Source organism: Mchenga conophoros, linkage group LG12, assembly GCF_057382185.1.
Source record: "Mchenga conophoros isolate Kocher_MC1m ecotype Shallow Benthic linkage group LG12, M_conophoros_male_GT1.1, whole genome shotgun sequence".
Classification (NCBI taxonomy): Eukaryota; Metazoa; Chordata; class Actinopteri; order Cichliformes; family Cichlidae; genus Mchenga; species Mchenga conophoros.
The window spans coordinates 27,851,974-27,863,372 of NC_140537.1; the positions used below are offsets into that span (position 1 = coordinate 27,851,974).

The 11,399-nt window shown below is 40.5% G+C and overlaps 1 protein-coding gene across 9 annotated transcripts in view; it reads left to right on the forward strand.

Moving 5' to 3' along the window:
* The window catches only part of slc23a2 (solute carrier family 23 member 2), a 37,938-nt gene extending 27,050 nt beyond the window's left edge, over window positions 1–10,888 (forward strand). For all 9 annotated transcript variants that reach the window (XM_085294967.1, XM_085294969.1, XM_085294972.1 and 6 more), the window contains 10 exons: window positions 1,850–1,938; window positions 2,082–2,149; window positions 3,011–3,192; window positions 4,167–4,287; window positions 4,972–5,128; window positions 5,266–5,413; window positions 5,533–5,638; window positions 5,753–6,020; window positions 6,241–6,336; window positions 6,798–10,888. In XM_085294967.1, the coding sequence (XP_085151093.1) occupies window positions 1,850–1,938; window positions 2,082–2,149; window positions 3,011–3,192; window positions 4,167–4,287; window positions 4,972–5,128; window positions 5,266–5,413; window positions 5,533–5,638; window positions 5,753–6,020; window positions 6,241–6,336; window positions 6,798–7,063 (1,501 nt within the window). In that variant the 3' untranslated portion in view covers window positions 7,064–10,888. The remainder of the gene's footprint in view (window positions 1–1,849; window positions 1,939–2,081; window positions 2,150–3,010; window positions 3,193–4,166; window positions 4,288–4,971; window positions 5,129–5,265; window positions 5,414–5,532; window positions 5,639–5,752; window positions 6,021–6,240; window positions 6,337–6,797) is intronic.
* The last annotated feature ends 511 nt before the right edge of the window (window positions 10,889–11,399 follow it).

An 11,399-nucleotide genomic window follows, 5' to 3' on the forward strand; every position in this document is an offset into this window, starting at 1 on the left:
AGTCTGGTCTTTTTTTTCTTTTTTTTGTTAAGCCCGTCATTGTTGCCATACCAGCAGCTTCCCCTCTCTCAGGCAGTGCTGCCCTGATGTCACAGACGGTGCTTATCTGTCCATCTCTCAGTGGATTCGTTTCTCCAGAGAAATGTCACTGAATGGAAACCACTAAGGGAGGGAGAGGATAAAAGCAGGGGGGAAAGGGAGACAGCAACAGTGTATCTGTAATAGTCATACTCCATCACATCTGGATTGTTTATAATGTACCAGATAACTCCCTAACAATGAAGGAAAAAAAAAAAAGAAAAAATGAAGAAAAAGGCAGATCAGCATGGACAAAAACTGTTATTCTAGGCTGATTATTTATGCATATCCCAGCCCATCAGTCCTCTGGGCCTCTCTCTGTTCATTAGAATGTCATGTTGGTGCTCAACATTTAAATATTTCTTCACCTGACTATTTCTCTAACTGCATGTTCAAACCTGTTAACAAGCCTGGTTACAGACATATTCATCCCTGCTCAGATTTCTTCAGCTATCAAGTGACTGACTCGATCGTATCCACAGTGATAGACTGAATGCAGGACGAGGGGGGGGGGAAGGTTTGGAGATGTGTACTGAGGAATGACGCAGAAGAACACGTGCAGAGCTGTAAAGAGGTGGAAAGTGGGTGGGGGTGATATGCAGTGAAGATTTCTGAGTCATCATGCCAAGTGAGGTCAATCAAAAAGGGCAAAATGCTTTTCCAGGAAAGGTGAAAGTGTCTCTCTTTTTACCCAAAGTGTCCTGCTTGTGTGCACAGCTGCTACCTGCAAACATGAGACTTGTATACACAGAAATGTTTAGTGATTTGTTTTACAGTTACACATTGAAGCACACATGAAGCCTACATGACGAAACAGATTTTAAAAATGAAAAGCAAAGAAAACATTACAGCAATAATGATAAACATGAAAAGGGTAAAAACACGGGGATAAAGTTGAGTTAAAAATATTTTGTTTTATGGAGCCAACCATCAATCTTGAGGCCCACATAAAATTTTCTGGAGTTTTTTCATTGATTTGTATATTTGCACTGACAAGAAGCAGCTGTACATAAAACACTGACTTTTAGTCGAAACAAACAGATGTGCTGCCAATTCATAATTAGCGCTCATGAAATCTCACTTCCTCTTAAGAAACATTTCCTTTTTCCTTCCCACTAGCTCTCCTCTTTTTAACTGTCCTTAGATTAGTCAGCAGCAGTCCAGGTGTATTCTCATGCAATACTGTCAGTGATGTTTTTAAAAAATGGAAATCAAGGTCAGGTGGAGCAGCATGTGGGGGAGTACTTGTGAACACTCATCTAATTTTGGCTCACTGAAACTAAAAATGATACTTGGTCTAGTCTAGTTTTTAATGATTGTACTGCTAGGGTTACAAATCAGAAGTTCTTAATTGAAACCAGATATGACTAAAACCCCCTGAAGTTTGGCAAAAATGTCCCAAATGTGACTAATTTTTAAACAGCCACACTTCCTAAACTATTTCTACAACTTTGATGAAATTTAGCTTATGTGAAGTCTGTTTTTAACTCTTGTCAAAACATTTTATGCAGCTAGTGAAAGTGTTTCACAGCACCTCAGCTAGATGGGGTATCTCACCCTAGACAAGCAGATTTGGCTCCAATTAAATTATGAATTGAGGCTGAATAACCCTGTTTTTAAATTGTGAACTGTCAATAAATACATTTTGAAAAAGGTCATCTTTTTGTTCAGTACATCACAACTAACCCGAAATGGTTCTCTTATTTCTTAAAGAGATGGCTTAGTTGGCTTAAGTGTTTAATATCTAAAGTGAGCTTTTCATGTTTTTCAGGCTTCCTTTGTTTCAGGCCAGTGCTTTCGCCTTTCTCGCACCAGCCAGAGCCATCCTGTCACTGGAGAAATGGAAGTGCAACAACACAGGTGAAGAGAGGACTGTCATCTATCTTTACTTTACAATATATTATATCTCAATGGTCTGGCTGGCTTTCAGTGGGAAAGCCTTGCAAAGATCTGTGATTCGTTGGTTTCTGATCGCTCATCTCCTCGTCTTTTTCCACAAGCAGATATTCCAGCATTAAACGGTACAGAGCTCCTCAACACAGAGCACATTTGGCAGCCCAGGATACGAGAGGTAAGGCAAAGAAACATGCACACGCTCACACATACACTCACTCACACTGTTCCAAACCACATCTTTGTGGGAAGGGGTGACTGACTTTACTGCAGGTTTTCTCTAAATGTTGTTGAACTGCACTTAAATAACACATTTTTGAACAACTAAATTTGAAAAGTATGTCTGTTAAGCTGATGTTTAAAAAGTTGAACATTGTATATATGCTGCTAAAATAGAGACATTACTGTTTTCTATATGTCTGCAGGGTTTGGGTTTGTGTGACACATGCTCTTAATTTGCGTTAACCTTTTGCATTTGCGTAAGCCGGTTGAGTAATTGTTTGTTATGTGACACGTGAATGAGGCGAAACTCGATCAGACTGAATCAGATTGTTGAATGAAGGAACAGACGTTTGATAAAATGTGACAGAGGAGAACAGAAAGACCAGGCAAACAGGATTATCGCTGTCAGTGCTGCCGACTCTGTTACCTTGTGCTATACAATCACAGTGTTTGCTTTTAATTCATAAATTTGAGGGTTTTTATTTAATGCTTAAGTACTGATATGTGCAAGTACAGTGTAAACAGACCTAGTTAATACTAAGCAAACTGACAGTGAGCAGTCTCACAATAGCCTCACGTACAAAACCTTACTTTGTGTTTTGATTTATGAAAATGTTCATTTTGCATGAATCTTGGTAGGTAGGTAGGTAGGTAGGTAGGTAGGTATGTATATATACACACATCTACGTGTGTGTGTGTGTGTGCGTGTGTGTGTGTGTGTGTGTGTGTGTGTGTGTGTGTGTGTGCATATATGTCAGCTCACGTGTTTCTGCAGAACAGAAATGTATTTATTTATTATTTATTTTTGTTTTGACAGATCCAAGGTGCCATCATTGTGTCATCCATGGTTGAAGTGTGCATTGGCATGCTGGGTCTCCCCGGGATGCTCCTGAAATACATCGGACCTCTGACCATCACTCCCACCGTGGCCCTCATCGGCTTGTCTGGTTTCCAGGCTGCAGGGGAGAGGGCTGGAAAACACTGGGGTATTGCTATGCTGTAAGTATGGACACGCCAATGTGTCCTCAATAACACTGTCTTTAAAAAGACACTATCTAGAGTTTGTTTGTCTATGGGGAAAACATGCCATTGGTAAGTCAAAATTTCGGGTTAGTATCTCAAAAGTTCAAGGTATGTCTGAGTTGAGATGATTCAAAATTTTGACTTACTTGGCAAGTTGGGTTTTTTTTTTTGTTTTGTTTTTTATTTAAATTCTTTGTTTTCAGTTATGGAAACAACATAGTTTTCCTTTTAAATGTTTTCGTCATGATACATTTAGAGGTACATTTAACTTTTTTTTTTTTTTTTTTTTTTTTTTTTTTTTTTTTTTGACAGCTGGGGTGTAACATTGTGGTGCTTTCCAGTTCCATATAAATTATATTCCTATACTCTACTATAGAAGCGTTGCATGATTTACAGTTTAAATAAAATATCCCTATTTATCTCATACTCAACTTTGGTTCAGTCCATCTGTCCTAGCGTCTCTCCCTTTAAGACAGCTTTCTTCTGATTGGCTGCCCCTCACAGACAGAGGGTTGAAACAACAGGTGGGTGGGTCTTCTCTAGTTAAAGCCAGACCTGAGTGGCTAAGATGACCACACTAAAACTTAATCTAGGAAGCACTTAACCCTGGATCATGTGGGCTGTGAAGCTACAGAGGGCTGATTCATGAAGGATGATGCACTTCATAATGTGACGTTCAGGTGGTGTGACATCAGCTTCTGCTGTGTCATAGCTGTTTACACTGTAGCTCGAGGGCCTCTTCTCTCGCCCACAGGAATTGAGGTATTGTGGCTGTAATTGCAACTAATTTCTTGGGCCGTTAGGATAATTGATTGGCTCTTAAGCCTCTGGAGTCCTTGTCAGACATAGGCAGGACTTAAAGGAATATGTTTGCAGAATTGGTTGTCATGCAGAGAATATGCGGTATAACATGTCACCACTAAACTTAGGAGGATTGGTTCTCTCTGCAGGACTATCTTCTTGGTGCTGCTCTTCTCTCAGTATGCCAGAAATGTTCACTTTCCTCTGCCCATCTACAAAGCCAAGAAGGGCTGGACATCCTATAGGCTCCAGGTCTTCAAAATGTTTCCTGTAAGTACACAACATGCTGTAAGTGCCTGCATACAAACAGTGTCTAGACTTTTTGCTTTCATTCCAATTATTAATATTTTTCTCTCTTGTAAGTCACAAATTATTCAGCAGAGCAAACGTCCGTCTCCCCAGGTTGTCTGAGCACTGTGTAAATCAGTCACTTTCTTCCCCCTGCTGGTGAAGTGATTAAAAACACCATTAAATTATTTATTTGCTGCTCTTATTTTAATTTATACCTTTTTCATGAAACGATCTCAAATTACTTTTATGTCTTTTTATTGGCCTCAGGTCTTATGCTGCAATGCTTTTAAACTAATCATTAAATGATTTTTTTTTCCTAGTCCAAATGTGTAGAATGGTTAGTCCACATGTGAAGTCAGACAGCATGATGTGAACAAAGCTGTATCCAAAGAAGATCCAAACACTCACCTCCTGATGTATTAGTTTATTAGCTTCTAGGATAAACAGGTCTAAGTATAACCAAGGCAAATTTAATTTAATAAACTGATGCATACACCCCAAAAGGTCATGATTTCTTTCACATACTCTGCATATAAACAGATAGCTGGAGAGAAGTAATAAAAACATATACAAAAAGGGTAAAGGGTGTTGTTGTTTTTTTTTCTTCATGTTTTTGATGTTATGTAAAAGTCTGATAAGCTTTTTCTTTTCTCTTTCATGCAGATCATAATGGCCATTCTCATGTCGTGGCTGTTATGTTTCATTTTCACTGTGACCGACGTTTTCCCACCAGATAAGGACAAATACGGTTTCTACGCCCGCACAGACGCACGTCAAGGGATCCTCTTAGTAGCACCATGGTTCAAAATCCCCTACCCCTGTGAGTGTGTTAATGAAGAGGAAGGTCTACAAATTGTATATATGCTGTAGACTGACTATAGAAATATAATATGAAAGTTTAAAGTTGGCATTAAGCATGATGATGGATAAAAATACCAGCATGTTTTACCTCTACAGTCCAGTGGGGCGTTCCCACGGTGACGGCTGCAGGTGTGATCGGTATGATGAGCGCTGTGGTGGCCAGCATCATCGAGTCAATTGGAGATTACTACGCCTGCGCTCGGCTGTCGTGTGCTCCTCCGCCTCCCATCCACGCCATCAACCGGTAACCTTTGTTTTTCCACCTCCTTATTTGCTCTCATACTTCAGTAGTTCGTCACAAACAGCCCAGGCAGTTTACTGTCTGGTCCGAACTATAATTATGATGTTTTTTTGTCTCTGCAGGGGAATATTTATAGAAGGCATTTCCTGTGTGCTGGATGGTCTTTTCGGGACAGGAAATGGCTCTACTTCCTCCAGTCCAAATATAGGCGTCCTGGGAATCACAAAGGTAACACACTATATGTTTTGGGGTTTTTTTTTATTCTTTATTTACTTTTTCTGTATTCATGTTACCTGCTCTTTATTTAAAAAGGTGTTTTAAAAGTCTTAATTGGTTCTCCAGGTGGGCAGCAGGCGTGTAATCCAGTATGGAGCTGCCATGATGCTGCTGCTGGGGCTCGTGGGTAAATTCAGTGCCCTCTTTGCCTCTCTGCCTGACCCAGTCCTGGGAGCGTTGTTCTGCACCCTGTTTGGTATGATTACAGCAGTGGGACTGTCCAACCTGCAGTTTGTCGACCTCAACTCCTCCAGGAACCTCTTTGTCTTGGGCTTCTCGATCTTCTTTGGCCTGATGCTGCCGAACTACCTCAAACAGAACCCACTGGTCACCGGTGAGTGCACGGAAGGGAAATCAAACTTTCAGTCACTCATTTTCACTTTTACAAGGAGCACCAGTAACAGTAGGAGAGTGCTGTGGGTCAGGAAGTAGTTGTTTGTCAATCAGAAGTTCAGTGACTTCTCCAATCCAGAGATTAGATCAGTTTAACTTTGTGTCAGTGCTGTAACTTCAAAAACAAATTGTACTACATTCACGACTTCTGTCTTTCTCAGGCATTGTTGAAATTGACCAAGTGCTAAATGTGCTCCTCACCACTGCAATGTTCGTCGGAGGGTCTGTCGCCTTCATTTTGGACAATACCATCCCTGGTAAGGTTTTTAATTTCATTAGTTTGAACAAGAATGAATGTTTTCACATTTAATAGTGTTTTAAGTTATTGCTGCTTGAGAAAGTGATGGTAGTTTGTTGGAGCGTGCAAAAAAGATTTTAAGGAACACGATCATAACATGTGGCTGTGACTGCCAAGCAGGTACAGGTATCGTACAAGGCACTACATGTGGGGGGTGGTCGTATGTCTGATCCTCGAGGTCGTGCTGGGAAAGGTGGAAGAAAACATGGCTGAGAGAGTCGTCTGAGCGTAACCTGCTGCCACCTGGAAAATCAACTGAAGATGAATGGGCGGAGGCGCATCTTACGAATTTCTTTCCATCTTCACAAACATCAGAAAGTCACAGCAGCAGCAGAAGACTTGTGGAGCTTATTCCTTGTTAGCCTGGACTTTTAATTGTGAACTTTAAGGCACTCATTATTAATCTCTCTCTATCCTCAGGTTCTCCTGAAGAACGAGGTATTAGGAAGCTGAAACGCGGTTCTGGTCTTAGTGCAGCAGAACTGGAAGGGATGAGATCCTACGACCTGCCGTTTGGAATGGACTTCATCCGCAGACACCGAATCTTCAAGAACTTCCCCATCAGCCCAACGTTCACAGGCTACCATTGGGGGCGGCTACAGGGAGCCTGCAGGAACAGAATGGGACACGGGGATGGGGCAAAGGGAGGGGAGGGCGGCGCAGCACTGGGAGAGAGTCGGGTATAACCAGCAGGCTGGAGAAACCTTGAAATGGTTGAATTTTGGGGAGCAAGGGATGGTACACTAAGTCAACATAATGGGGGAGTGGAGGACGGAAGCGGCACTGGATTGTGTGGAAGAAAATGTGATGCACCAACCCCCCCCCCCCTTCCCACCCTGTCACTATATGCGTTTATTTTCTATAGCTTGTATCAGTCTCTTCCCACTTCCCACTATGCTATTTTAAGCATGCTATAGCAAGCCACAGCATGCTATAAAAGATGTCACCATGTGGAGATCAGTCTGTTTGTGTGCATGTGTGCATGGAGTAATCCAGGAGGAGACAGATGGATGTCAGGCAGTCGGAGCTGAATGTCTAATGGCTCACTCACTCGTGATCGCTGCTAACTGAGACAGCCCAAATTATGTTGCATACATTCTTCTCAAAGCACAGTAGATTGAAATATGGGACTTGAGCATCATGTTAGGAATCGTTCCCCTCTGGATTTGTTATGCAACCACACATGCACACACCAGCAGCCACTGTAGATCAAGCACGAGCACTGCATTGCACAACAGGGGGTCATGCAGAATGATGGAAGTAGTTTGTAGGGTCCCCTTAGCCATGTGAAGTGATTGTGAGATTTATTTTTGTAGTACCTCCTTCCTGAGTTCAAAGTAGAATGTCACTTCACAGATTCTTCAGTAAAACACGCTCACGCTAAAGAGGCTCGCATCCCATATTATTTCATAATGAAGTGCTAATATTCAGAAGACTTCTCCCATATTACTGGGCAGAAAAGAAAATCACTAACATACCGGTTTACATTTATTTAGATTATGTCAGTATTATTCATCAGTTGTTAACAGGACCAAAACTCTGCCTTTCCTGAACATGCTCGTTAAAGTTTTAATTTAAATCTGCTACCCTTTATTTACTTTACATGCTGGCTCTTAACTAATGAGACAAGCTTTTAATAATGCCTCTATCATCATGGTGACGGCAGAGGATTTATAAGAGCTGCATTAATGCGCACAGTAACACGGACATGTGGCCTTGTCAGGGAGACCTTGTGTGAGTATATATGAAACTGATGAATGATGACATGAGAATAAGTGTTCTCGCACAGCTCCATGTGGGACTTGTCTCACAGTTTTGGGGTCACTGTGGATGTATATTAAGGTAGGATTTACCTAAAGGCTATATAATTGTACTGGGAGGTAAGGACAGTGTATTTTGCTGACTATAGAGTATATAAATCTAACAGTTTCTTTCTTTTGTGCCCTTCATCAGCTCACATGTGCAGTGTGGCAGTTTGGGGGGGGTTCTTTTTTTCCCAGACAGTCATGACGTATCAATGTTTACTTGTTTAACTCTGGTCATGACTTCTTCTTCACATTCCTGCTCTCCCTCAGTCATCAATACGCGCTCTCTTTCATCTCCTACTAAGTTTCAAAGCATTTGCAGTCTGTACGGTATTAACCCAGGCGTGCCCCTCACCCCAAAAACAGAGCCACTCTTTTCTGACCACACTGTGTGCCTCTGCTGCTTCTATGTATAAAGAGCAGCTTTTGAAAAAAATACCACAGAGTTGGCAACAATATAAAAAAATGATGCATAGAAATAAAGAGTAGCCCACTTGAGATTTTTATAAAACCAAAACGCTCAAAGCTCTTTATTTGTATTTCTGCTGTTCTGTTACCATATACCAAAACTTTTCATTGACATTTGTTGCTACTGAGAGACGTGATTAGTTTAGTCTCATTCCAGATTCCCCCATTTTTATCTCTTATTAAAGCTATTTATTTATTTATGGGGGGTTTTAAAAAAGAAAAAGTCTAACGGGTTTATGCGTCCCTTTCAGAATAGAATAGTGTGTTTTAGTTTACTTGTTGAAGCCCTGTAAAGACCGGTAATGATTGACAGCTACTCCTGCCCTCCGCCCCAGCTCCAATCGGTACTTTTAGAAGGTCACCCGGCGAGAGAGGCTTTGAAAGGGTTGTTTCTGACGTAATATAAAAGCTGCTTCTATTTCATTCCATTTCTATCATGTTGCATTTGAAAGCAAAAGATGAACACTTTTAAATGTCGAACTGGATAGTTCAGAATTTACAGATCAGGGCCTTTTTACTACGAAGTACTGTTTGCACATGTAATGGTGCCAAGAAGACTGGGGTCCAGATGACTTCATACGCACTAACCTGGAAACCTGAAATATTACTACAGTGCTTTTGAAGACTTTAAAGGAGGTGTGAACATTAATGACCTAATTAAAACAGGTCCAGCTGTAGTTCCATTTATGACGTACTGCTCTGATTTGGTGACGTCTCATACTTTGTTACGCCAAAATAAACCATAGTTATTAATTATGTGACCCTTAATATCTACAGGGGCGTCACTCTTTAGGTAGGGTTAAAGGTGTTGGGACATTTTTATAGATTTCCATTTGTTTGTCAAATAAAATATGCAATTACAGTAATATAATTTGCGTTGACTATACCGCTGAAACTCCTTACGAGGTCGCAGACTGATTTTTCCAAAATACTGAATGACCATCCAGAGTAGATGGTAAAAAAACAGAGTAATGATGTCACAAAAGAGCCCAGGGTTAGAGATAACTGACGTGCGAAAACTGTAAATCTAAAACCTCATCTCCCTCGTTTAAATTATTGGCTGACTTGCAAAGGGACTTTACCAGGTGGTTGGTAAAATAAGCAGTGTGTTGTTGGCACTCCAGCTGATGTGTCGTGACTATGTAACCTAGCTCTAAGAGCTGGCAGTGATCAAAGTCAGACTTTTAAGCAGCTTCCACGGAGATAGAGGGTAGTTTTGGGGGGGTTGGCCCCTGCTGTAGTAAATTTCTGGCATGCACACGACTCGTGACCTTGTTTTCTGTGTCATATCATGTTCATGCAACCAGCACTTCTCCCATCACATCAGTCTCTCCTTGCACACTCTTGGCCCTGCAGTGAAGATGCATCTGTGTCCTCGTGATTGGTGTACCTTGTTTTTCTCCTCTGGAATTTTTATTGTCACCATTTCTGAATGCAGGAGGAGGACACACCCGTTGGTCACCTTATTAAGAGCCTGTTGTTTATCAAGCAGCTGAGTGAAACCTGCCTTATCGCTTAATGTGAAGATGAACATGGGATGTCTTTGTGCCTCATGGCAGCTTCCTCCAGTTTTTTATTATTGTACTCCTGTCTTATTGTAGGATTTAGTACACATGCACCTCTCGCACAGCTGTGAAAGAAGCAGCCAGTTACAGTAAAAAACAAAATAAAAACATTGTTTCTGGTTTGAATTACATTCACATGGCTCTTAAAAAGGTGACCATAAGGTGCGTAACACAAAGACATCAATCCCTTTCAGTTATTTTGAAGGGGTCATTACCTGGAGACTATACTTCTGTGTATTAAGTGTTCTATCTTTTTAAATGTTTTTTTTTATATACATAGTTTTTATGTTTTTGCAAGCAAATATTTGTAAGAAACGAATCATAACTTTGAATCTTAAATCATGCTGGAAAGCGCACCATTTTCTTGTACTTTTTATTTAAAAAGTAAATACATTTTAACCCTATTTCAAATCTGTGGTTTGGTGGAATCCTGTTTATCTTTTCATATTGTATTTTTTTACTCTAACATTGTTTTCTGTCCATGTTAACACATTACCAATATAAATCCAAGAACAAGCTGAGAAACTTTAAATAGATGTAAAAACACAAATGTATATTTAATGGAGTAAAGTTTGCTAAACATTCTGGAATATAAATTGTGTAAACTAATTGTAGCAACAAAATGTTTTATTCTTTGTCCCTAAAACTATTTAATAAGATGTTACTGAATGAATTTAGTCTTCTGTCTTTTTTTTTTTTTTTAAATTGTCACCATTCCTCCTTTTCGCTCACACAGCAGCAACTAAATACATTTAAGCATGTAGACATCGTCAAGACCACCTGCTGAAGTTCAAACTAAGCACCAGAGCGTGATTTTAAGTGACTTTTGATGTTACATGGTTGTTGATACCCAATAGGCTGATCTAATTATTTCTCAAACTGCTGGATTTTCCCGCACAGTCATCTCTAGGGTTTACAGAGACTGGAATACAAACCAGGCAGCGCTAAAAGTGCTGCAGAGTCTCTCTCCCCCTCCCCCCCCCAAAAAAACAAAACAACAACAACAACAACAACAGAGGGCACCGCCTGTCAAAATCTAGTTTTAAGTAATCTGATCCTGGACACAATGCACATGGTCACTGACAGACCCTTGTCTCATTTGTCAGTAATGTAGCTACAGAGTATCTCTAGACTGAGATGTCCCATGGGCTACAAAGCTTTCAGTCTTTAACGTCGAAAAGCAT